Here is a 27,455-nt window from a genome sequence, read left to right as displayed (position 1 = left end):
CAGCCCAGTACCCTTGTGCATGAGGCCTGTGGGTGTCCTGTGACTGCAGGTGACCAGGTCTGTGTGCTGGGTGAGGGGCTGCCCTGCCTGTGGCCTCACATTCCACGTTGTGGCCGTCCACGAGGCATTTTGTGGCACTATGGGCTCCCACACCATGGGAAAACTTCAACAAAAAATGTCACTAATGTGTCATGAGATCATGAGGTTCTCTATTTCTTGAATGGAAGAGTAGGGGGAAGAGGACACCCCTGTATTTGCAGAGAAGACTGTCTGGAAGGCATTCCCAAAATTAGTGGTGGCATTTTTTTTTTTGAGATGGAGTCTTGGTCTGTCGCCCAGACTGGAGTGCAGTGGCATGGTCTTGGCTTGCTGCAACCTCCGCCTCCTGGGTTCAAGCGATTCTCCTGCCTCGGCCTCCGGAGTAGCTGGGATTACAGGCATGCCCCACTACGCCCAGCTGATTTTTGTATTTTTAGTAGAGACGGAGTTTCACCATGTTGGCCAGGCTGGTCTTGAACTCCTGACCTCAAGTGATCCAACCGCCTTGGCCTCCCAAAGTGCTGGAATTACAGGTGTGAACCACCAGGCCTGGTCAGTTTTCTCATTTTTTTTTTTGGAGGGGAAGATATAATGTAGTTTGTAGGCAAAAATTACAGTAATATTAATGATAATAACGGTCTTAATAATAGAGTCCTGGGATGGTTCTACTGCTAGCCACCTGCTGGGAATAGTTCTTACGACACACCTGAGGCAGTGTGGCGCAGTGCAAAGATACAGAAGCATCTGGAACTTCTGGGCCCAGTCAACCCTGGCTGGGCAAAGAACATTCTCTTGGAGTTTCTGTCCTTGTAAAGGAAGAAGTCAGAAGACACACTCCTGGTCTCTTTCTTCACTCCGTCTGCGAACTCGTGTGCTGAGTCCCTCGGGCCTGGGGCAGCCTGGGCCTTGGGGCAATCCCTGCCTGCAGCAGACAGAGCCCCTTTTCTCTCTGATTTACCTTTCCTGGGCTTAGAAAGACAATTAGTTGTGACAAATGACCAACGCCACCAAAAAAAAAAAACAAAAACCAAAAAACAACAACTCCACGGAAGCGGTGTAGACATATTCTCATTTCTTTATTAGAAAGAGGTCTCTACACCATAGCCACCTCTCTCTGTTACTTTACACATCTTTCTTTTTCTTTTTCCCTTAGAATACTGTACAGCGGACACAAAAAAATCCCAAGGCAGGAAAATACAAACTGGCATATTTAATCAAAACAAGATCATATGAAATAACAAGCAAAGTGAAATGTCTGTCAATGGTTTTAATTACAGTACAAACAATATAAATAAAGCATCGAGTCATTGTGAAACATAAAGTTGATGAATGAGGTAATAGAAAACATCCAAAAAAAAAAAACCTAAACCCATCTGTGGATACAGCCACACTGCCCTTCCATCTCTATACACTGCTATTTACAGAAACAGAAAACTGGCTGCAAGGTGGGTTGGCCTTCCCTGCCCCTGCCTAGAAATGCATCTCAGTTATCACCTTTGAGCTGCTCTGGCTGCCCTTTAGGAAACACACCCCTGTTGCAAGATGAGAACCAAATTCCAAGCTGGCAGAAGGGAAGAGCCAGTGCAGGAGACCTGCCCCCGGGACCCGTGCGACCCTCCCCTCTCCAGGCTGAGCCCAATAAGGGCCTCCCCGGCGCTCAGGTGCTCAGGGCTGAGAGGGGCTGCAGTCTGGAGAATTAGATGTATTTCAGACACAAAAACCCAGCTGTGGGAGGGAAACTCATGCTTTTCAAGTCTGCAAGAAGGAATTATTTCTAACGTTATAGTGCTGGTCCCTCTCCCCCCCGTTCTTAACGCCACGAAGCAGCTTCTAAATGCACACCTTGCTACCCACCATGCAACTGCCCCACCCCTCTCCAGCCACCTGTGTACCCTCAAAACAGCCATGCTGAGAACCCTGCTGGGACCCTTGGGGCTGGGTTGGGGTGGGGGAGGTCCCTCATGTGCCAACCTGAGCAGTGCGTGAGACCCACTCCCCAGACCAGCCCCTGGCTCACTCACAACACCCTTGGAGGCTTCTCTGTTCTCCTACCCTGAGAACCCAGGCAGGAAATGCATTTGCCCAGGGACCTCCAGGAATGTCGGGGACACCCCAGGGCTGTGGTATTGGGCAGGGGACTGGGCTGCCTCCAGTGTCTGCATGAGGCCCATTAGGATTCCATGCACCTGGACTGTCCTTCCTCAAGTCCAAAGGCCCCTGACATCCTCATGCCCAGCTGCTGACCGAGTGGGCTTCCAGTGTCTTCTGTTTACCAAAGCTCTCCAAGCGGCTCAGACGTTAGCTTCCTGGGCCAGTGTAGACTGTTCAGCACCAGGGAGATGAGGGTTTAATTGGATTTAGGGGCAGCTGTTCCCAACAGCTGGTGTGTTAAGGGGGTTTGCTCCACTGGGAAGATTCCCCAACACACTCACGCCTTGTTTGGTTCCTTTCTTTCACCTGCATCTCAAGGCAAAGGCCATGCAATCCCCCCACGGGGCATTCTAGATCAGTCCGACGTGGACTTCGACAAGGAGTCTCTGTCATATGGTTTCACCATCCTCAGGTTGGGGGAGTGCTCCCTACAGGTACCCTGTGCCAGGCCAAAATGAAAACCAAGCCCTGAGCCAGCCTCTCCTCACATTCATGAGGATATCCTGTTTGGGGCACATGGAGCGGCTGCCCAGCTTGGGTGTCCCAAGGTCGGAGGCCACAGCTGCCTGCTGGTCTCACCTAGCAGCCTTAGGCCTGAGCTCTGGGGCTTTCAGAGCCCATGCAAGTCTCTGCTGGCCACTCCGGACCCATCTGCCCACCTCCAGGCCCTGAGGCCCATCTGTAGAGGGTGAGGACCTCAGACAAGAACAGTTCTACCCAACAGGTGCAAAACCCCAAACCAAGTGCTGTCATTTTACACCAAAACCAGCACCTCATGGTGAAAGACAGTAAGAATGGGTTTTCAGATTTAGGTTTGCTTACTGCTGCTCTGAGGTGGATGTTTACTACACTGGTGAACTTAAATACTTTCTCATACAACTCAAAGATTTAAAAAAGACTTGTTGGTTTCCCAGAATCCCTTTCCAGAATCACCTGCCAACGCGGACATGTGATGCGAAGAAAGCCGCAGACACACTGATTAAATGGGGGGGGCCATTAATATTTCAACAGTCTATTTAAGGGCAGTATTTCTTCTCTAAGGGGAATGAAGTTTGTGTTTTGAAACAGTAATATCTAAGTAAATATTTCTTTCTTCATGGAGAGGGGAGGAGTCTGCCATAGGGGTTTCTGTCTAATCACAGACGGGACACTGGCCACTTCTCTCTAATCACAGACAGCACAGCATCCCAGGGGCCAGCGATCCAGTTCACTCTCTGCCTGTGTCGGAAGGACCGGTCTGAGGACTGTTTCTTAGTGATCCAGCTCCAAGGTGTACTCTAAGGAGATACACCTGCGCCCCTTCTCTCTCCTGCATAATGGGAGGAAAGCTGACATTTTGCTGAAAAGCAACCTAATGTATGTGGTTAAATGATAGAGGGCCCGTCCCCACAGCAGGGCTGGGGCAGATCTGTCCACTGGGCAGGGCAGGGGGGTCTCCTGGCCCCACTCACTATCACCTGAGTGTGCTGGCCTGGCCTGGGGGCATGGGGGCAGCATTAAAGACACATGACCACAAGGGCTCCCTGAAGAACGCCACTCAGAAATCCAAGCGCAAGCCGCGGAAAGCTGGAGAATGCACGCATTGATGCCAAAGGCCCTTATTTAGCTTTTTGGGGAAGGATGAGGGTGACAATCATTCAAGATGTGACTTCACAACATGTGAAACCCCCGTCTGAGGCAGCGGTTGGAAATAAATTACATTTCCTTTGAAGGAAAGATGTGTGTCTCCAGCACTTTTCTATCTGAACTCCTCCTTGACTGCTTTTCAATTTGTTTGCTTGAAGGCCATAAATACAACCCCAGGGAGTTCTAGAAAAGTCTCAACGACCTTGTGCAGGTGGTGAGGGACGGAAGCAGAGCAGATGCCGTGCCGGGAGGTTTGGGGTTTGCTTTCCAAACACCTTTGCCTCCTGAGTAGTTGCTGAGGCCTGATCATACTGCATCTCAGGGGAAGCTACATCGTTGCCAGGCTTCCCACCTCCTGGGGCAGGAATGTGGATTTCCCCTCATTTCCAGAACATCCTAAGTGCAGGGAGGGAGAGTTGGTGTCCTGGGCGCCACGGGGACCTAGAGCACCTACGGCACATTGGAGGCTGCAGGTTGAGCAGGCCACTCTTGTGGGGTAAGATGAGTCCGCCAAGTTCAAGCACAAAACACGCTGGGAACCCGAGGATGGGGAGAGGGACGGGCCTGCAGCCAAGCACGGCGACCTGGGGTGCTCTCCAGCAAGCTCCGATCTCAGACAGGAGGAGGAGGGGAGCACCAAGCAAGGCCCAGTGCATGCGTGAGTCACGGTGGCTCACGGCAACGGCAAGGGGGCATCTTAAGGGAGGGGCGCTGTCCACGTCAACGGCACCTCAACAGGCTGTGGGGGAGAGGGAAGGGTCGTCTTGGACCTGATCAGCACCAGCGAACAGCACGAGGGCAGAACTCAGCCCCTTCCTCGCCTCTAGAAAATCATCCTCAGACTACAAAGCAGAATATACACGTTGAGAAAAGGGGGCAGGTTCCAGAGAGGCTCTCAGGGAGCAAGGACCTCACTGATGCTGTTCCCCGCCATGTGGAGGGCAGGGCAGGGCACTGGCAAGCTGAGAGAGGAGGGTCCTGGGCTCTACTGGGGGGGGGGGGTTGGCAAACGTGCCCATCACAGCCTCCCCAGAATGCAGGCTGGAGGACAATGTCAGCCATAGGCAGGTTTCCCGGTGTGTGCACTGGCTTTGGTCCCATCAGTGTTTCTGTTCTTAACAAGTGCTCCTGTTTTCCCAGCATCCCCTGGGCCAGGTGTGAGGCCAACATTTATCACACTGGTTTGAAACCTCACTGCACCCTGCAAGTTTCACAGATGAGGAAAAAGAGCCCAGGAAGCTGGGTGCTTGCCTAGAGTGGCAGAGGAATCCTCTGGAGGGATGGCAGGGCCAGCTGAGCCTAGGGGCCTGTCTTTCTCATTAGACCATGTTTCTCCCTAACAAGGTTAGCAATAGCTCCTATGCAGAGACAGGGAATGACCCCAAATGTGCAGATGTCACAAAAATAGGAAGACTGGTATCGACACTGGATGACGAGGCCGGAACCATGCAGGCCTCATCAGGGTGGGCAAAATCTCAGAAGAGGGAGCTTCAATGCAAGGCCCTTGTGCTGAAAAGCACTGCCGAGAACTGGCCTGTGCACTAGAGGCTCTGCAGGAAATGCAATTCATTAAGATCCCGCTCTCTCCTGCGTCTGAGAACCCTGCCATTGGCGAGCGACCCGCTGCCTTCGCCCTCCTTTCCAGTGCATATATACATTGTGCACACACTTGGGAGACAGGACACTGCACCTGGTTTTGGGGCCAGTGACTCAGGAACTTGTCACTTGCTCACCCTCGAGCTGCTCATTTCCTGGGATGAAACAGAGAGAGGGACCAGGGACCAGGACTGGGGTGCTGGGCGGGGCAAACCATCTGCCCGTCCCAGCACCTGAGGTCAGAATCACAGAGTACTGTCCCTGCGGGGTGTTTCTGCTGCAGCCAGGTCTGCACCACACCCCTCCACTCCCCGCCAAGTTCAGTCTCTGTGAAGCTGAACGCGGGGGTGCAGATGTGTCCAGATCACCCATGGGGTTACACAGGCCACTCGTGGGCCTCCCTCAGCTGGCTGTTTCTCATCAAGGGAGAGTTTTAATTCTGAACAGGAAAGGTGAGGTGGATCCTGCAGTGGTGATCTGTCATCGTCACATCACAGAACTGAACATGGAAATGAACAACGAAAACTCCACCCCCTTCTCAAACGAGTTATTCCTAGCTCCGCCCTCAGTCCTTGCCTCTCCCAGCCTTGGTGGTAATTAGCTTGAAAGTGGGAACGAGAGTGCGGTCAGCAAAGAAAGGACTTCTGGTTAGACACTGAAATACAAACAGACTGCCAACGAGCTCTGGGCAAAGCTGCCCCGTCTTCTTTTTTTCGAAAGACCCTCAAAAACTGCCTTTCCTTCTGCTACCAAAACTTGGGCCCTAGGAAGCGGCTGCGGAGTGGAGCAGATGGACATCACTGAGAATGGCAGGGGAGGGGCTGTGTTTTCTGAGGCGGAGTCATGGCAGCCTGTGCTGGGGGCCAGGAAGGGAAAAAACCAATCTGGCATTCAGGTTGTGGAAGGCAAAGTGAAACAAGAAGTCATTTGGGAAAATATTATATTATAAACACATAGAATAATATGTACACGCTCATATACATCCCAAAGAGAAGCCTCAAGGAGTTCCGTTTCTTCTCAAAAGAAACTTCACTATGATAAAGCATTCCTATAGTGGGAATTAACTACAATGAAATAATTTAACAATTTCATTTATGCTATATCTGTGTCCACTACAGAGTCTACGGTGAAGGCTGTGTGGAGCGAGTGTGTCTAGTGGACTCGAACACCAACGCGTTCTTCAAAAATAGGCAATGACCTGTTTTTTTCTATTCACATTTACAATAGCTACACAGTGATGAAACGCAGACTGAAAAATCAAATGGCAGGACGATGGAACTGTCGTCAAGGTTCTCAGACTTGTGGCTTCTGCACCTGTTATACTTTTGGATACGAGCGAGCTCCACTTAGCTTCGTTAAGATTAGAAATTTCCATGAAACACTTACCCACATATAAATTCTGTGTAAAGCTTTATTTTTTTCCCCACCTACTTTAATTTTTTTTAAAAAGTGAAATAAGAGGAAAAACTCTTATAAAATATAAGGTTTAACATACGAGAGCGAGGAACACCCCGGAGGCTGCCGGCGCGTGTGGCTTCGTGTTTCTGTGCTACATGAGTCTAGTGTCCTCATCTTCCATTGTGACAACCCTTCTCCCCCCATCACACTGTCAATGAGCTCTAGGCAAAGCTGCCCCGTTTGCTTTTAACCTAAGGGATGCTGTGGTTTGGTTGACTACATTTGACTACCACCACTGAAGGCGGTGGACGTCTGAAGCGGCCGGATACCGCGACGATGGAAAATCAGGCGAGGTACTAGCGTGGAGGGCCGGGCTGCCAGGTCAAGGTCGTCTGGGTTCTCAGGAGCCAGTCTGTGCCACAGAACCATCGGCAGCTGCCTTCGTAAGGCACCTCGGTCTGGCATTCGGAAAACCACCCCATCTTGCCAGAGCCCCTTGGTCCTTGGTTAGCAAAAGCCGTATCCGATCTAAATCACGCTTTCAATCATGAGAGACCACATTCCTTCTTTTTCCTTTCTGATATACTCCAGTGTGTCTTTTTTTTTTCTTTCTCAATTTTAATAAGCAAATTGTACCACCATCTTATTCTGAGATGCTCCTTTTTAAAAGCCGTAGATCACATTAATGGAAGTGTTTACTGCTGGGAATATTTTCCATGTACAATGATCTGTAACCCTCTTATCTCAACTAGTTGCACATTATTAGTTCACATCCAGTTCAATTTATAAATTAAGAGAGGTGCCCTTTGTCTGTACAAAAATCAATGCATATTTATGAACTTTTTATTCAAATATATTTTCACACATCTTATCTAAATACATAACACAGAAGCCTGTGTGACTTGGGCAACGTGGTCCAGGAGGGCCTGAGACTAACACATCCACCTCGGCAAAAGGGCATCAAATATCTCTTACGGCCGGAAAAAACAGCCTTTTGTGTATTTCCTTAGTTTACGAAATATACTCGAAATGCTATTATTAGCTGAATTTGTGGTTTCCTTTTGAATTTCTGAGTTATTCTTATTTATTTTTCCCATTTTGTTTTTGCACCAAGGAGACCGGAGTCAAATCATACTCAGCGACTGATTTCCTCTCTTTGGACTGAAAAATTAAACAGATACTAAATTATGACAGTGAATTTAGAAAGGAGGGCTCCAAGGGCTTGAAAGAACATGCCTGGGATAATATGATGCTTCTAAGAGTATTGCAATCACATCGTGGCAATCACCGGAGCGTGCCGCGTGACTACCTCCTCGGCTAATATGCTTTCTTCTCGGCGATAACTAATCACGTTCTATTAAACAGCAGTAATGCGGGAAGAACTCGACTATACAAGTGTAATGAAGCCAGTATTCTCCCTGGACAGATTAGCTACAACTGATTTGACACACACCATCATAGGGGCTTCAAACCTGACAAACTCTGTGCTTGCTTCTGATTTATGCCGTCAAGCTCCTCAGAGAAGAGATGGAATCCAAGTGTTCCGTTTGGTAGAGGTGAAATGTACTATGTGCTCAACTGCCGGTTAAGGAAAGTTGCCCCTTCTCCTTGTTCCTCGCCTCCCCTCCCCCTCGCGTCCCCGTCCCTTGTGCCACCAGGACAAGGGTCCTGTGCCATGTGCTATCATCAAAGGGCCGAGGCCCGTCGCTCTCTCCTGTTTGTGGTTTAGGGGAGTTTATGAAAAGGAGCCACTTCTGCAGTCTCCCGGCCGCCTCTTCGCCCCTTGAGGATGTCCAGGTTTTGTGATTTTGTTTGGGGTGAGAGTGGGTGGGCAGGAGGGAGGTGGCCACCAGGAAGAGGGAGGGGATGCGACGGGACTCACGTGCTGCGACTTCTGAGCGAGAATGCGGCGAGGCTGCCGCGTCCCGGGTGCGGCGAGCAGGCGGGCACGGCTGTTCCTCAGATGATGGTGGGCACCCTCCCGCTGCTGTTGTTCCGGTTATTGTTTCTCCTGGACAGGTTGGGGGTGGCCATGAGCACGAAGCGCTCATCGGGGCAGCCGTACTGCAGCAGCACGTCGATGCACTCCTGGCTGGAGGCCTGCCGGGCGTAGGCCAGCGCTGTGTTCCCGTGGGCATCTCGGGCCATGACGTCCACTCCGTACTGCGGAGGTAAGGGAGCCCACGTTAGTATCATGGGGGACGTGATGGAGGGAGGGGGCAGGGAAGCTTTCTCTCAGCCCTTGCATGTGGCTTGTGCTTGGACAGCGGGGCCAACTACACAACTGGCTGGGGCGCCAGGACCATCCAGTGCTGGTGGCACAGCCTGCACCCGTGGCCAGCGGATTCTTTTAAGGAAAGAACATGTCTTTTTTTTCAACTGAAAGCCCCTCCTTTGTGCAACATTAAGGAATCAAAGATAACTTTAGTTTTGCTGTTTCTATTTTGACTTTCCAATTGCACAAAGAAAATCATTGTTTTGATCTCAGAATTTTCATTATAGGAAATACATAAATAACACATAAGAGCTCAAGAAGAAAAAAAATCACCCATAATCTTACTACTTAGAGATAACCTTTGTGAATTAGTGTATTTCCTTTCAATGAGTTTTCTTTGAATCTACATGTATATGTACATAATTGAGATAAGACTGTACAAATAATTTGTATTTTTTTCATTTTTTATTGATTACTATACTGTGATCATTTTCTTACATCATTAAAAATTACTCAGAAGCACAACGCAAGCTGGGTGCGGTGGTTCACTTCAGCCCAGGAGTTCAAGACTAGCCTGAGCAATATTGGGAGACCCTGTCTCTAGAAAAAAACACATTTTAAAAAAATTAGCTGGGCATGTGGCATATGCCTGTGGTCCCAGCTATGCAGGAGGCTGAGGTGGGAGGATCGCTTGAGCCTAGGAGGCAGAGGCTGCCGTGGGCCGACATCACACCACTGCACTCCAGCCTGGGCAACAGAGTGAGACCCTGCCTCCCCACCCCTCAAAAAGCATGACATAGGCAAGTCATACAGTATTGCACCACATGAACAGAATTCAGAACTCTCCCCTCAACTGTGCACACTTTGTAATAATTGTCACTGGAGCCGGACACGGTGGCTCATGCCTGGAATCCCAGCACTTTGGGAGGCCGAGGAGGGCGGATCACAAGGTCAGGAGTTTGAGACCAGACTGACCAACATGGTGAAACCTCGTCTCTACTAAAAATACAGAAATTATCTGGGCATGGTGGTGTACGCTTGTAATCCCAGCTAGTGTCAGGAGGCTGAGGCAGGAGAATTGCTTGAACCCGGGAGGCGGAGGTTGCAGTGAGCCGAGATCGTGCCACTGCACTCCAGCCCGGGCGACAGAGTGAGACTCTGTCTCAAAAAAAAAAAAAAAAAAAAAAAATTGTCACTGGAAGAAACAGTGCCCAGATGTATGTCCTCAGATAGAATCTTTCTCAGGATCTGTGATTGATTATTAGAGTGATGATTAGAAGGGGGAAAACATGAGGTTAAAGTACACAACATTTTTAAGCTTTTTGCTCATGAAAAAGAGTGAATTCACTTCCACTTCTGCCAACTCACAATGTGTGGGAGTCTGAGGCCACTCAACAGCATGGAACCAGCGCCATCAAAGGAATTTTTGCTCAATTGGAGAAGCAAAGATGGCCTGTAATTTATAACTGTGTCCCCCGCTCCCACCAACAATTCACATGTTTAAGTCCTGACACCCAGTACTTTAGATGTGACTGTATTTGGAGACAGAGCCTTTATGGCGGTGTATTAGCTTTAAATGAGGTCACAATAGGGTTAGTATCTACATGAGAAGAAGAAAAGGCTGGGCTGGGAGGCTGATACCTGTAATCTCAACACCTTGGGAGGCCGAGGTGAGAGGACTGCTTAAAGGCAGGAGTTCAAAACCCATGGGCAATATGGTAAGAACGTAACTCTACAAAATTTTTTAAAAACTGCCATTCATGGGGGTGCATGCCTGTGGTCCCAATTACTTGGGAGGCTAGGGTGGGGGGATTGCTCGAGCCCAGGAGTTCGAGGTTACAGTGGGCTATGATTGTGCCACTGCACTCCAGCCTGGACGACAGAGCAAGACTTTGTCCCAAAAAGAAGGGGGTGGGGGGAAAGGAGAGATCTACCAGGAACGAGTGCAGAGGAAAGGCCCTGTGAGAACACAGGGAGAGGGCGGCCATCTACCAGCCGTGAGAGAGGCCTCGCCAGGAACCATTCCTGCTGGCCCTTTGATCTTGTACTTCCAGCCCCCAGAACTGTGAAAAAATAAATGTCTGTTGTTGAAGCACCCCTGTCTGTGGTATTTTGTTATGGCAGCCCTAGCACACTACACACAACTCTTATTTAATTTGCATTACATCACATGTATGACTCATGAGCAAAAGGGAGTATCTGTGTGATTTTGGTGTAGTGTCTATATCTCACTCATTCACCAACTGCACCCATCAAAAAAGTCAGATCAAGGCCAGGCGTGGTGGGTCATGCCTGTACTCCCAGCACTTTGGGAGGCCGAGGCGGGTGGATCACGAGGTCAGGATCTCGAGACCAGACTGACCAACATGGTGAAGCCCCGTCTCTACTAAAAATACAAAAATTAGCTGGGCGTGGTGGTGTGCACCTGTAATCCCAGCTTCCTGGGAGGCTGAGGCAGGAGAATTGCTTGAACCTGGGAGGCGGAGGTTGCAGTGAGCTGAGATCGCACCACTGCACTCCAGCCTGGGTGACAGAGCGAGACTGTCTCAAAAAAACAAAAAACAAAAAAGTCAGATAAAAAGCATGCAGAAACCTGCCGCACTCTACCCATGCTACTGTAGAACGTGCTGCTGTGCTGGACTGACCCATTCTGCCTTGCGGGTGGAGACAGAAGAGCCTCCAGCTGGGTGTCCCACCTCTGGGTGCTGTCTCCACTTCTGGGCACACACTTGCCTTCCCTACCTGGGGAGCCTCCCTGCTGGCAGCTTTCTGCCTGCCTCTGGTGGGAACCTGCCTCAGCAGAAGCCCCAGGGGTCCACAGGCAGCCCCTAGGTGGGCGTGGCTTCTCAGACGTAGCTCCCGGGTGGCACAGGCAGGGCCTCTCTGCACAACCACTTTATCCTTCTCTTTCACTCCTTCAAGCATTGTGATACATGCTTCAATAGGAATGTAAAGAATACTTTTCCCCAGTAGAAATTAATCAGAATGGTTCAAAAGAAGTCCTTTGACAAACTCCTGCCACATCAGACCTCAAAGTTTAGGGTCCAGTATTTCTGTGTTAAGTGAATAAAAACACCAAAGGTTTGGAAATGGGGAAACCCTACAAGCCATCCCGTTAATACACCACCTTCTCTCCAGAAGATGATGGAAATGAAAAAAGAGGGATAGCACCAACCCTGCTTGATAAGGGGCAATCACAAAGTTGCAATTTTCAGAAACTCTAGCAAGTACTGTACAAGGAGGACCGGCTGTCTCTCCATAAGGCCCTCTGCTCTTCAATCAGAGTTTCCCATTAGGAACTGTTCCCACTTGCAGATCGAGAACAACAGCCGTCTGCCAGAAAGATGCCCACGGAAGCAGAACAAAGCACAGAGTGCCTCCTGTGGCCCCGTCCTCTGCCAGGCGTGCCGACCACCTACCCAGATCAGGAGCTGCGCCAGGACCACATTCCCCTTGCGGCAGGCCAGATGCAGCGCCGTGCGGCCGTCTCCCTCCCCGCAGGTCTCGTTCACCTCGTCCCGGGAGCCGTGTGCCAGCAGCAGGATGGCCGTCCGCAGGTCCTCATCGGCTGTGGCCCGCAGCAGGTGCTGGCCCAGGGACAGCTCCGTGCAGGGCAGCGGGGCCAGGAAGAGCTTCTGCTCATACTTGGCACGGATCCACCGTTCCTTCTCTTCCCTGCAAAGAGCCACCAGACAGGTGCAGTCACGATCAGGCCTGAGAACACAGGCTGCCAGCCCCTGCCCAGTGTGGTCGGGAGAAGCCGAGAGGTAAGTGAAATAACAGAAAGCAAAGGTCTTCACTCGGCACAAAGCCCCCTGGGGGAAACGTTTATCCACCTTCACAAAACAGTATCCTCACCAGCAGCATCAGCCCAGAAATGCAGATTCTCAGGTCACGCCCCAGACCCCCTGAATCCAAACCTCTCGGGGTGTTTTAACAAGCCCTGCAGGGGATTCCAAACCTCTCAGGGTGTTTTAACAAGCCCTGCAGGGGATTCCAATAGGCCCAAGGTGTGAGAGCCGCTGATCTCAGGCTCATACATTGCCTTGGTGCTGCTTCTGTCACTTTTAGTGTAGAAGCTGTCCTTGGAAAGAAAACTACCAAGTGAGGGCTCAAGGCCATGGCCTTGGATCAGTGGCTCTCACATACCGATGCACAGGAGAAACCACCCTACTGCCTGGGACCAGCACGATGGAAGCACGGTCTCCGGGGCCGAGAGCACGGACCGCACGATGGAAGCATGGTCTCTGGGGCCGAGAGTTGCTTTACTGTAAGCAGGACTGTAAGTGAGGGCTATAGGACACTTGGCTGGAGCTGGGCCGGGGGGGGGGGGGGGGGGGGAAGGGACAGCCAGTGTGCTCCCCACACCTGGGGGTGACCATGTGCTTTTAGCTTCAAACTCCGAAATAGGGGGTGTGTGTGGACTCCCCAGGGTCTCCAAACTCTTTCAGCTGAGGAAAACATGGCAACAGACTCATGCAGGAGAGGGTGGAGACTCCATTGAGGAGGTTTAGCAGAGAGATGCAGCTTTTGGAATCTCCAGATACTTGGGGAAGGCTTAAGTGGAAAGGACAGAATGTCAGGAATGGCTGAGTTTTTTGGGGGGAACTGTTCCAGGGCCTGGGAAACAGGCAGGTAGCTCCTAGAAGCCAGAGCTGAGCCCAGAGGCAGAGGAGAGGACAAAGCTGGGGAGGGGGTGGATGGGGTCGGAGGTGTGGAGAGCGGATGATGCTGATGCCTGCCCGCCCCGGCCCCAGCATCACAACCTGGCTGAGATGGGGCTGCCCGACGTGGCCAGTGTAATACGTGGTCTCCTCCTGGGGGGTCTACAGAGGATGGGGACCCTGCTACACATCTGTGGGGAGGGCTAAGAAGGAGAGGACAGGATGAGATGAGAAGCTCAAGAAATAGAAGAGGAAACCAACAGTGAGGCATGTTTATGTTGACCCAAAGGAAGGACCCCAGGCGAGCAGCTCCTGTACTTTGTGGCTACTGATGATGGTTTCTGGTTTCTCAAAAAAGAGCGTGACAGATACTGAAAACTCAAGACTCTGCAGCACCGCTAGAGGGAAAAAAAAAAGGTAGGGTGGTGGGGGACAAGAAATTTACAAAGAACAGTGTGAGATTTTACAAGTAGCTCTTGAAATTTTACAAGGATCCCAGGAGCCGAGCCCAGCCAGGGATGTGCTACCTGCCTGCCTTTTTGATGAGGATGACAAAGAAAAGAGGCTGGGCACAGTGGCTCATGCCTGTAATCCCAGCACTTTGGGAGGCCGAGGTGGGTGGATCACCTGAGGTCAGGAGTTCGAGACCAGCTTGGCCAACATGGTGAAACCCTGTCTCTACTAAAAATACAGAAATTAGCCGGTGTGGTGGCAGGCGCCTGTAATCCCAGCTACTCGGGAAGCCGAGGTAGGAGAATGGCTTGATCCCGGGAGGCAGAGGTTGCAGTGAGCTGAGATTGCGCCACCGCACTCCAGCCTGGGTAACAGAATGAGACTCCATCTCGAAAAAAAAAAAAAAAAAGAAAAAAAGAAAAAGAAAAGAAAGAAAAGCCCTACACGTAAGAAGGGACTGCAGTTACCCATAGAGACTTTAATAATGCACTGATTCACAACCGCCCTCTCCAAAATTCAGGTTTCTCCAGGGGAATAATCAGAGTACACAGCTACAAACGACACGGAGAAATCACTCAGGGCTTCCGCGAAAGTCTAGAAAGAAAACTCATTACCCATGACATTTCTGCTTCCGAAGTACAGAGGAAAGGCCTTGTTTACACCTTTTACCCGTGTTTACATTGCACCTAGTGATCCAGTGTCGGGTTAGCCCTAATCTGTTTTTAAATACTAAGGCAAACAAATTCTTCCAGGAGTAAATCTGGATTAGTTTTGCTTCACTTCCTGGTACATGTGAGTGACCCCAGAGTGACCCCCGACTCTTTTCATTTGGAGATTTCCAGGACAAACACTTGGCTACAGCTGAGAACTGACACTGGCCCCCACGAATGCAGCGGAGGCAGCCCCTGCACCCCACTCGGGCAAAAACACAAGCACAAAAGCACTGACAATGTCTGGGAAATACGGGTTCAGGAGACAGACAAAAAGAAGTAGTTCTGATACTATTTTAAAGGCCTTATTTAAAATGTATTAAACGTTTGTTGATGCATTTCATAAATCACAAAAGAGAAGGAGCAAAACGTCAATTAAATGAAAAGGGATGATGGTGAAGGATACGTCCAGATTTTCCAGTTCCAATTTGCTAACTCTCATTTTTTGGTAGACATTAAAATCCCACAACTATTTGATTCCGCTCCGATTGACTTTAATAGTCATTGCCAAATCACCCAGGGATAAACCACATAACTGAACCAGTAGCTACAGTGCTAACTGCAATTATTCAATTTCTTTTTAATATTCGAACACCCCAGCCAAAGAATGAGTACGAACCTGCGGCTCCTGAACCCTTCACTGTGTCAGTATGTTCTCCCCGGGAACTGCTGGAGTGATTCTCTGTCCTCACATCTCACCTCATAGGCAACCTCATCCGAACTGACAAGCTGATACACATTTGAATGAGCTGTTCTTTACTTTTAAAAATCAGCATTGTTGATACCACCTTAATCCTTCAAGAATGGCCATAATCAAAAAATCTAAAAACGGTAGATGTTGGCATGGATGTGGTGTACAGGGAACACTTCTATGCTGCTGGTGGGAATGTAAACTAGTACAGCCGCTATGGAAAACAGTGTGGAGATTCCTTAAAGAACTGAAAGTAGAACTGCCATTTGATCCAGCAATCACACTACTGTACCCACCCAGAGGAAAAGAAGTCATTATATGAAAAAGATACTTACACACACGTTTATAGCAGCACAATTCACAACTGCAAAATTGTGGAACCTACCCCAATGGCCATCAATCGACAAGTGGATAAAGAAACTGTGGTATATATACATATACGACGGAATACAACACAGCCATAAAAAGGAATGGGTTAACAGCATTTGCAGTGACCTCCAATGAGACTGGAGACTATTATTCTAAGGAAAGTAACTCAAGAATGGAAAGCCAAACATCGTATGTTCTCACTGATATGTGGGAGCTAAGCTATGGGGACATAAAAGGTGTAAGAATGATACAACGGACTTTGGGGACTTGGGGGGAAGAGTGGGAGGGGGGTGAGGGATGAAAGACTACAAATAGGGTGCAGTGTATAGTGCTCGGGTGATGGGTGCATCAAGATCTCACAAATCACCACTAAAGAATTTACTCATGGCTGGCTGTGGTGGCTTATGCCTGTAATCTCAGCACTTTGGGAGGCCGTGGTGGGTGGTTCTCTTGAGGTCAGGAGTTTGAGACCAGCCTGGCCAACATGGTGAAACCCTGTCTCTACTAAAAATACAAAAATTAGCTGGTGTGGTGGCAGGCGCCTGTAATCCCAGCTACTCAGGAGGCTGATGCAGGAGAATTGCTTGAACCCAGGAGGCAGAGGTTGCAGTGAGCCAAGATTGCGTCACTGCACTCCAGCGTGGGCGAGAGAGCAAAACTCTCTCTCAAAAAAAAAAAAAAAAAAAAAGAACTTAATTAACCAAATACCACCTGTACCCCAATAACTTATGGAAAAAAAATCAGCATTGTTTAAACTATGTAATAAAAGGTAGGTCCAGGTTTTGCGGGCCCGAAACCCACAAAAGGGAGGCTGAGATAGGAGAATTGCTTGAACCTTGTGGAGGGCGGAGGATGCAGTGAGCCAAGATTGCGCCATTGCACTCCAGCCTGGGTAACAAGAGTGAAACTCCATTTCAAAAACAAAAAAACAAAAGTTTGCAGCCAGGTGCAGTGGCTCATGCCTGTAATCTTCACACTCTGGGAGGCCGAGGCTGGGCGGGCCACCTGAGGTCTGGAGTTTGAGACCAGCCTGGCCAACATAGTGAAAACCCGTCTCTGCTAAAAATACAAAAATCAGCCTGGCATGGTGGCACACACCTGTAGTCCTAGCTACTCAGGAGGCTGAAGCAGGAGACTCGCTTGGATCCAGGAGGCAGAGGTTGCAGTGAGCCAAGATTGCACCACTGCACTCCAGCCTGGGTGACAGAGCGAGACTCTGTCTAAACAGAACAAAACAAAACAAAAACAGAAGCTTTCAATGCTGACTTCTGAGTCCTTTGGGACTGCTATATTTCAGTGTTTTCTCGGACACTAGGAGGTGGCCAGGGAGTTGGGGCAGCCACTGGGCTTTGTGTCTGCATCAGAAGTGATTCTTGTTAGCAGCTGAAATTTAACTAGTATGAAAACAGGACTCAGACAAGGGCACTGGGTTTTTTGGTGCTACTTCAGCAAACTGATGCATGTCAGCCACCTGCTGTGACTTGAAGGCCACCTCCTGTGGATGCTCCCATCCAGATACCAGGGGGAAAGCTTAGCTCCCTGTACTTTCTGCAATGCCCAAAGGCAGGGAAAAGCCAATCTCCCCACCAATACTAAGCTCACAGGCTGCACTCTTAAGCATTAGAGAGACTGTGGCTTATGTGCCTTTTCTTGACTTAGTGGTGTAGACGTTCGCCTTTCTAATAACTTCTTGGACTCTCCTTTCCTCATCTGTCAAATGAGGACAGTGACATCTACACAAGGCAGGGCTGTTTTGGGATTTGGGATCACGCATTTGGATGACACCATGGCCACAGTGGTTCCCCTGCAAACAGCGGCTGTTATGACTGAAGAGAACAACCTCTCTGATAATTCAACGTTATGTGAGCACACAGGAGCTCACCCGTGGAAGCGGCACGTGTGGGGGAAGTGCTGGTGGCACGGGGCCGTGGGTACTGAAGGCCTGCTGGGCACGGGAGGCTTCTAAATCACGGCTGTGTGTATATACGAGCTTCATGCAACTCCTCATGCTCAGCATGGTAGGAGGGCTGCTCTTGGCCAGAGGTCTTGCCAAGCCTGCTGGCATCTTGTGAGCTCCCCCGAGGGTGCAGAGGATCCTGAGACTCGGGTAAGAAGGAGTCTGGCTGGTTTAAATGACCTCATAGCTGTCAGAGTTTCAGGAGCAACATCTGGTTGGCTCCTGCCCATAGCCTTGAGATGTTTAAGGGCTTCTTGGATGTTAGAGGCTGAGTCGTGTCCCATAAAATTCACAAGCTGAAGCTTTAACCCTCAATGTTCCTGTATGTGGAGATGGGGTCTTCAGGAAGAGAATTAAGGTTAAATGATGCTATAAAGATAGAGCCCTAATTCAATAAGCCAGGTGCCCGTATAAGAGGACGAGACACTGGTGATGTCTCTCTCCGAGTGCACCCGGAGGAAAGGCAGGACACAGGGAGAAGGCACCATCTGTCAGCCAGGGAGAGAGGTCTCACCAGAACCAACCCTGCGGGCACCCTGACTCCAGACTTCCAGCCTCCAGAACTGTGAGACGTGAATGTCCTGCACTTAAGCCACCCACGTGTAATACTTTATTTTGGCAGCCTGAGCTGACACATACTCTGGATAGCATCCTTCATCTTTCTCACTAGCATCTCCATACGCAAGTCACATATGACCAAGGGACACGCTGACAATGGCTTCTTCTCGATGAGACTATTCCGTCTAGAGGCATTTGCCCTAAGAAGCCACGATGTCAAAGCACACAGACTCAAATGGTCACTCGGAGGCCGCAATTCTACTTCTGGGATCCCTGGCTTGTCTTGGCTGAGCCTTTCATTTTCCCCAAGGAAGGCCAGTTCAAGAGCAGGCAGCCGGCAGTAGATCACCTCCCCTCATTCCAATCCCCGGGAGGACCACTGCTCACAGCCTCCGTTAGCTAATGAGCTAAAAAATGAATTATTGGCGCGGCCGGCCGTCAGCAGAAAGGAGGGGGCCCAGTTCCTCATTTGATGTGGTGCTGACACACCTTTAAATAAATCAGCCGCAGGAGAGTGAGGGAAAATGAGGGAATGGGCAACTCATCAGAAGAAAGGCACTGACCCAATCCCCAAAATAAAAAGAAAAGGTACATTTCAGGCGCCATCGTATTTTATATTTGCTTCTCCTCCTGCCTAAAAGAAGAGGTAAAGGTGGCTCTTTACCTCTCTCTGGGCCATGACAGGAAGCCGTCCACAGGGACAGCCAGGCACTGAGCCCAGGACATAGGAATCACTGGGTAGGTTGCAGGAGCCGTGAACCCTCTGGATTTTTCAGGGTCTGCCAGCTCGGAGACAGACACTCTAGCACTGCTGCCTGACGGGCTTTGCCGCACCTGACCTTGAGGGGTGGTGACTTGGCCAAGGTGGCTTCCCTGTGTCCATCCCAAAGACAATTCTCTTGGACACTCCCCACCTGCTACCCGCATACTTAGTGCCTGCCATGCCAAATCCACTGCATGACTCAGCTGGCAAGGTGTAATCTCCATGTAACCGGAGCACTTATGTGGGGTTAAGGATGACAGTAACTGACTTTATTGATCATTCCTGGTAACACCCCCAAACATGTACACATTTTAAAAAACAAACTCCAGCCGGGCATGGTGGCTCATGCCTGTAATCCCAGCACTTTGGGAGGCCGAAGTGGGTGGATCACGAGGTCAGGAGTTCGACACCAGCCTGGCCAACATGGTAAAACCCCACTTCTACTAAAAATACAAAAATTAGCCGGGCATGGTGGCGGATGCCTGTAATCCCAGCTACTCGGGGGGCTGAGGCAGAGAATTGCTTGAACCCGGGAGGCGGAGGTTGCAGTGAGTTGAGATTGCACCACTGCACTCCAGCCTGGGCAAAAGAGCGAGACTCCGTCTCAAAAACAAACAAAACAAACTCCATATCAAATGTGGAACAAGATGCACACGTGACGGCAGAGTGGTGGCCATATTTTGGGAAATTGTGGGAAAAAAGAAAGGCTGCAGGAAAGAAGAGACAGGTAGATTTTACTGCAAGTTTCAAAAGGGGAAAAACAGTGGAGAGCCTAGAACTGACAGACCCGGCTTTTCCTTCCTTGAAACAGAGCAAGAAGGACTCAGGGAATTTTACACCATTCAGCCAGACAGGGCTGCAGAGCGGAAGCAGGGGGGCTCCCAATCTGGCCCCCGCCTTCAGGACAGGCCTGGGGCCATGAGGTGGCCGGCCAGCAGCCTGGCAGGGCCAAAGTTCTCTTCTCTGGAAAAAGATGGATGCTGAGCTGCCTTCAACCTGCCCAGGGACCAGACTGAGAGAGCAGGAGAGCCTTCTGTGCGTGTGCGTGTGAATGTGAGTGCCGCCTCCTGCCTCCTGAGCCCCTGAGCTTGGGCCGGGATGCCCACGCTGCTCCCAGTTTGCCCAGCGTCATACAACTCCCAGCACCTGCGAACAGAAAGCAGGTGCTGCACAGACAGCATTGACAGCCAACCCAGTGACGACAGAACCAAGGCAGAGTGAAGAACAGATCAGGAGGGAGGGAACGGGGGACGGAGAGACGCATTTACGTTTACAGAAGAAAATGTGCAAGTCAGGCTTGTGGGGAGAGAGAGCTTTTCTTTCCTTTTCGTTTTTTTTTTTTTTTGAGATGGAATGTCGCTGTGCCGCCCAGGCTGGAGTGCAGTGGCACAATCTTGGCTCACTGCAACCTCCACTTCCTGGGTTCAAGCGATTCTCCTGCCTCAGCCTCCTGAATAGCTGGGATTACAGGCACGTGCCACCATGTCTGGCTAATTTTTGTATTTTTAGTAGAGATGGGGTTTCGCCATGTTGGCCAGGCTGGTCTCAAACTATGGACCTCAGGTGATCTGTCCTCCTCGGCCTCCCAAAGTGCTGGGATTACAGGTGTGAGCCACCACGCCTGGTCTCCAGAGAGCTTTTATTTCAATCTCTGTGGCAAGCACCCAGGGTGGGCGTGAATCATCACATGCAGGCTGCACCGGGCTCTGTCTTGGGGTTACAGGTCCTGGCGTAAAAGCCCGAGGGAAGACCACGTGGGAGCTGTCACTGCAGTGCCCACTGGAGAATGCACCTGAGCAAGACCAGTCGCGTGGCAACACTGCCGATGACTCCAATCAAAAGGCAACAACCAACTGTGATGGTTTATCTGTCCTCAAGTGACTGGGGGATGCCATGGGCAGGTCTGTGTGTTCCCAGCACTTCACATTTCCCGATACCGGGATGGATCCTTTCTTTTTTTTTTTTTTTTTTTTTTGAGATAGGGTCGCACTGTTGCCTAGGCTGGAGTGCAGTGGCTTGACCAGGGCTCACTGCAGCCTCGAACTCCTGGGCTCAAGCAGTCCTCTCAACTCAGCCTCCCAAGTAGCTTGGAATACAGGCGTATACCACCATGCTTGGCCAATTTTTTGTACTTTTTGTAGAGACGGGGTTGCACCATGTTGCCCAGGCTGGTCTCGAACTCCTGGACTCAAGTGATCCACCTGCTTTGTGCTGGGATTACAAGTGTTGAGACACAGTGCCCAGTCTTCTTCTCTCTCTTTTTTTTTAAGACAGGGTCTTGCTATGCTGCCCCGGCTGGGTTTGAGCAGGCTGGATTGCTTTGGGCTCAAGCGATCCTCCTACCTCAGCCCCTTGAGCAGTTGCTACTACAGGCATGTGCCACCATGCCTGCATAATTTTTTTTTTTTGTAGAGATAAGTGTCTTGCTATATTGTCCAGGTTGGGATTCAAGCAATCCTCCCACCTCAGCCTCCTGAGCAGCTGGGCCTATAGGCATGTGCTACCACGCTCAGCTGGGATCGGCCCTTTCTCATCCCAGTGACTGGAAACACTGCACTGAGGGTGCCTTCCCTGCACGGATTTATCAACAAAGTCTGCTCTTTTATCACTGCTGTGTGTTTGTGTCACCCCAAATCCATTTGCTGAAATCCAAACTCCCCAAGGTGATGTTATTAAGAGGTAGGGCCTTTGGGAGGTGACTAGGTGATGATGGCCCTGCCCTCATAAATGGGATTTAGTGCTCTTATAAAACAGGCCCGAGGGAGCTGGTTTGCCTCTTCTATCACATGAGGACGTAGCAATGAGGTATTCTCCATGAAGCAGAGACCGAACCCTCACCAGACACCGAATCTGCCAGTGCCTCTATCTTGGACTTTCCAGCCTCCAGAACCATGAGCAAGACACTTCTTTTGTTTATAAATTACCCCATTTAAGGTGTTTTGTTATAGCAGCCCCAGAGGACTAAGACAATAATAAACATAGGCCTTTCTGCATAATTTCTCCATCTTTATTTACAATGCTACATGAGCCAAATGGTGGGTTTTAGGTGATTGATCATGGACATATATTTATATAAATGTAGAGTCACTATTAAAACAGACAAACTCTGTTATGCAGACTAGGAAAAGTATCAGTAATGTTCACAGCCAATGCTTATCAAGTATTTGCAATGTGCCAACCACTGACTTGAGGCTTTTTTATTTTTTGAGACAGGGTCTTGCTTTATCACCCAGACTAGAGTGCAGTGGCGCAATCGTAGCTCACTGCAGTCTGGAACTCCCGGGCTCAAGTCATCCTCCTGCCTCAGCCTCCCAAGTAGGTGGAACTACAGGTGCACATCACCATGCCCAGCTAATTTTCAATTTTTTTTTTTTTTGGTAGAGAAGGGGGTCTTTTTCTTTTCTTTTAGAGACAGGGTCTTTCTCTGTTGCCCAGGTTGGAGTGCAGTGGCTCCACCAGGGTTGCCCAGGCTGGTCTTGAACTCCTGGCCTCAAGCAATCCTCCCACCTTGGCCTCCCAAAGTGCTGGGATTACAGGTGTGAGTCACTGCACCCAGCCCAGGCTGAACCTTTTACACAATTACCTGGTTTAATTCTAACAACACCTAGTGAGGAAGGTCCTATTCTTACCCCCATCTTAGAGGAGAAGGTCAGTGATACAGAACACTGCCCAGGGTCCCCAGCTGGGACACCCGACAGACTGGCTGCCCTGGCACTGCCTGACCTCTTGCTCAGGGATCTGATACCTCCCAAATTAGGAAACTTCTTCCCATCTGTACAACCAGACTCTCTGGGCTTCGAGAGTCTAGGTGGATCCACAGCATCATTTTCTCACGCTCTCCCTTTGGCCATCTTAACACTTGGTTCTGGTCTCTGACGAAGGGTTAGGTAGGGTTTGCTTCAGAGAAAGAATCTAGAGGTGTGCCCCCCAATGGGGCAGCTGTAAGCTGCCCGTGGGTGTTGATGTGAATTGAAACAAAATAACATTAAAAACACAGTTCCTTTAGACACATTTCCAGTGCTTTACATAAATATGTGGTTGGCAGCTGCTACCCTGGGATGCTCGGATCCAGAACGTTTCCACGGCTGCCGGTCCAGAGCACCGATGCTGCCGCCGACTAGGACGTTCCCACGGCTGCCAGTCTAGAACACCGACACTGCCGCCGACTAGGACATTCCCATGGCTGCCGGTCCAGAGCACCGACGCTGCCGCTGACTAGGACATTTCCACGGCTGCTGATCGAGAACACTTCTGCCATTACAGAGGATGCACGGATCTAGATCATCTCAGTTTTTCCTTCCTCCTCTTCTTCCCTATCAAAACTATCTATAATTTATTATTATAAATATTTATAATAATTACAAAGATGAATAATAATTCATGGAATTTTAGAATGAAGAGAAAGGAGATCACTAAAAGGAAAAGGCAAGTCATACAGATACCAGTACCCAAAACAGAAGTGCTGCTCGGGAATGAGGTGCTCGGCGGGGCGGGGTCAGGCTGACCAGGCAGCTGAGTCCCAGAGGTGACCTTGGTCACTGCTGGTGGCACTGTCATCTATGCACTGGCAAATCCTTGTCAGTGATGAGCAAAGCATAGACCAAGACCTCTGGGGACACCTGGAGAGCGCGGGGAGAGTCACACCTAACACACAACTACCTTCAGAGAGAAATGCTGTCTTCCCGCAATGCCCCATTCTCTGTTCCTCATGCATTTGAGAGCTGCAAAGATGCGGTCTCACACAGCCACCATCAGCTGTGTTTTGGTCCTGGCAGGGAAGGGTCAGCACATTGCCAAGGGGTAATAAGGTTAATGGGTTGGATTCCCAGAAAAGAAAGTTTTAAGCAAATAACCACAAAGCTTCTGACTGCCTTTCAGCACTGTCTTGTGGCGGGGTCTGGGAGATGAACGGGTGACAGACAAGAGAGCGGGCAGCCAGACGTCCGCCTCAGTCCTCACAGGGGCCGCTGTGTGTGGCAGGGCTGGGGTGCTCTGGGGTGCTGTAAAGCAGTCTCTTGGTGGTTTCATCCTCAGCCTTCAAATCTCACAAATGTGGCTTTCTGAGCACGTCTACAAAACACTGAGCAACACCCCTTCCCGAAAGTGCACTCCAGGTCGAGTCTAATGTGTTCATTTTTATTGGAACCCCCTCTCTCTTCCAGTGCGAAAAGGCCAAAAGAAGAATTTGCGTCTGTGTGCCTGCCACTTGTCACAGTCTTTCCTTTGGAAACAGCTGCCCTGCCCCCGCCAACAGGTGGGATAGGAGTTTGGCAGTGATTTTCAAGGAGATTCTGTAGCAGAGCGGGCTGGCGTGGAGGAACACCCTCAGGGTGAGGAGCAGACACTGGAGGGGACCCGCCCGCCTGGTGTTGAAACTGACAAGGAGGAGAGGAAGGACAGAGGAAGGAGAGAAAAGAGGGCTAGCAGCAAGGAATTTCCAGAGTGCTTCCTGCCTCAAGCAAAACAGGAACTGGGAGGGGAGGCATGGAAGAGGGGGCTGGAACAATACGTGAGGAAGAGAGAGGGGCTTCCTTTCTCGGTAGGGGAAGACCCCGGCCCACTGCGAGCGGGCGCTGACAGCTGCCTCCCCCTTGCATGCATGCCTTCTCCCCGAGCTGCGTTGCTAGGGGGTCAGGCGGAGGGACGGAGCACAGCCCACAAAGGCCAATGGATATTTATTCCTTAATTACTGAATGCTTTTAAGAAGCTGGCCACTGTAAATCCCGCACGCGGGGAGTAGGAGGCAGTGGACAAGGATTTATGCTTGTGGGGCAAAGACAAAATAAATATCCCGCCTGACTTCTGATCAATATTATGAGTGTTTTTGCCAACCTGCAGGGTGTTTTATGAGCACAGAGGAACAGAAGAGGATCATTATTAATTAAATAAAGTCAACCATATTAGGCTTATTACTTCTGCAAGTCACAGTTAAATGTGCCCGGCCGCAGGTATGGGGGCTGGCAGATCCCCGGGCAGGTGCAGGCCCCAGGCGGCCCAGGAGAGCGAGGATGTGCCCGGGTACTCTGGCCCCAGCCAGGTTTTCCTGATTCTGCACTGCCCTGTGCAGGCTGGCACAGCCTGTGTTGTTCCAGAAGGGACTGGGGCAAGGGGAGGGCCAGTTACTGGGAGCTGAGCTTGGTCTTGTCCCCAAACCTTCGCCTGAGGTTCGGGATGAGACTTGGGGCACTCGTGGCTTTGCTGCCATTAGCGCTCCCTGCCTGTTGAGAACCTGACCAGCCCGAGTAGGATAATATTCCTGGATACAAGTCACAGTGCATATGCAACCTCATTCTTCTAGAGTTTTGAGGCAACCTATGGAGACTGTCCGAGGAATCATGAAAGCCCGCACAAAGGAGATGTGGGACCAGGACAGCAGCCCACAGCAGCCCGGGAGGGAGGATGCGTGAGGCCAGCTAGTGAACCCAGTCAGCTCAGACCCAAGGGTCTGTTTGGTGTCTAGATGTGCCAAGCGCTCAGGAAGCACCCAGCACAGAGGAGGAGGGACCCAGGCCTCTCTGGGCAAGGCCATGGTTGGCTGTGGGGCCCTGGGCAGCCACCCTCTCCCAGGCTTCAGTTTTCCCTCTGGAGGCTCAATGATTGAAGGCCTGCTGCCTCTGAAGTTTGAGGTTCTGCAGGAGAATCCACTGGCAGGGGTGGAGGAGGGGAGCGGGTAAAAAGAGGACAGAAGGTAGCTGCTGCAACCTCGGGAACAGAGAGCTGCCTGCCAGCAAGAGGCCCACACAGCAGGTCCAGACCCTACCCAGGGTGCTCTCTCATTGAGCCTCCGCACAGGACGGCCTTGGCTCAGCTTCCCATGTTGACACATCTGTAAAATGCACCACAGGCCAGGGCAGCCACCCCCTTGTAGACTGCAGCCACCTCCACGGGGCCCAGCACACTCTGTGATACGCAGTTGGGTAAGGAGGCAGCAGGGGTTCTTGGCTTCTCTCTCCTGGGTCCCCATCAGGAAGCCAGACCTTGCCTGGTCCTCTTCACCTACTCCTGCGAGACCTGCTGACCCTATCCTGCTGCCACCAGCACCGTGACTTACGCAGGTGGGAAAATGAGCCCATGGCCTGCAGAGAGCCCTGCCCACCAGCTGGCTGTGCGTGACCCCAGCCGCCTTCTCCAAGTGCACTCATGGGAGCCCAGAATGAAAGAATTGGCTTACGTGAATTCTCGGGTCCCTCGAATCCCAGCATGGCCCCCAGAGCCCACCCTTCTCGAAGCTTTTCACTGTCTACTTGGGATGCCACAAGGCTGGAAGAAGTGCGGTGCCCATCACACAGAGGGCAGGGGCTAGCCGAGTCACGCACACAACAGCCTGGGTGGCACACAGGTGCCCGCCCAGGGGTCCTGAGCCCTGTGCGCTGCCGCAGTGCCTGCACATCAACCCTCCTTAGGCCGGCTCTGGTGAGCTGCATATGGACATCCACTTCCCACTCAGGCTTGGACGACATGCTAGGAAAGGCCAAGGGAGGCTTGGCCACTGCTGCTCTGCAGATGGACCAACGGTCCTTAGGCTTCAATCAAAGTTCTAAAACCAAGGTCCTCTCCAGCTCCAGCCACACTGATTCCGGTATGTGCTTTGAAATTGGCAAACAAACAGAGCAGACGTCCTGATGCCTAGGGCCCCAAAGGCTGCCAGCCAGCCAGCCAAGGGCAGCCAGAAAACAGTGATTTGCTGCAACGCAAGGTGTCCCTGGGAGGGGCAACAGGAGCGCTGGTGTGTGTGTGCTCCGGAAAGTCAGTCGCTGAAGCCCTAACCCCCTGTGTGATGGTGTTTGGTGACAGGACCTCTGGGAGGTGATAAGGTCAGGAGAGTAGACTCCCATGAATGTGATTCTCACTCTTATAAGAAGAGGCACTCACGCCTGTAATCCCAGCACTTTGGGAGGCCGAGGCGGGCGGATCACGAGGTCAGGAGATCGAGACCATCCTGGCTAACATGGTGAAACCCCGTCTCTACTAAAAATACAAAAAATTAGCCGGGCGTGGTGGCGGGCGCCTGTAGTCCCAGCTACTCGGGAGGCTGAGGCAGGAGAATGGCGTGAATCCGGGAGGCGGAGCTTGCAGTGAGCTGAGATTGCGCCACTGCACTCCAGCCTGGGCGACAGAGCCAGACTCCGTCTCAAAAAAAAAAAAAAAAAGAAGAGGCACAAGAGGGGCCGGGCACGATGGCTCACGCCTGTAATCCCAGCACTTTGGGAGGCCGAGGAGGGTGGATCATGAGGTCAGGAGATCGAGACCACCCTGGCTAACATG

At 50.9% G+C, this 27,455-nt stretch overlaps 1 protein-coding gene across 12 annotated transcripts in view; it reads right to left on the bottom strand.

The window, feature by feature from the left end:
* Nucleotides 1-1,096: 1,096 nt before the first annotated feature.
* Nucleotides 1,097-27,455, bottom strand: part of AGAP1 (ArfGAP with GTPase domain, ankyrin repeat and PH domain 1) — a 636,895-nt gene continuing 610,536 nt past the window's right edge. For all 12 annotated transcript variants that reach the window (XM_019022384.4, XM_019022385.3, XM_004033402.4 and 9 more), the window contains 2 exons: nt 12,445-12,700; nt 1,097-8,973 (listed from right to left, as the gene is read on the bottom strand). In XM_019022384.4, coding sequence (XP_018877929.1) covers nt 8,770-8,973; nt 12,445-12,700 — 460 coding nt within the window. In that variant the 3' untranslated portion in view covers nt 1,097-8,769. The remainder of the gene's footprint in view (nt 8,974-12,444; nt 12,701-27,455) is intronic.

This window comes from Gorilla gorilla, chromosome 11 (assembly GCF_029281585.2).
Source record: "Gorilla gorilla gorilla isolate KB3781 chromosome 11, NHGRI_mGorGor1-v2.1_pri, whole genome shotgun sequence".
Lineage (NCBI taxonomy): Eukaryota > Metazoa > Chordata > Mammalia > Primates > Hominidae > Gorilla > Gorilla gorilla.
Note: the sequence above shows the minus strand (reverse complement) of the source record. Positions and strands in the feature narration are given on the sequence as shown.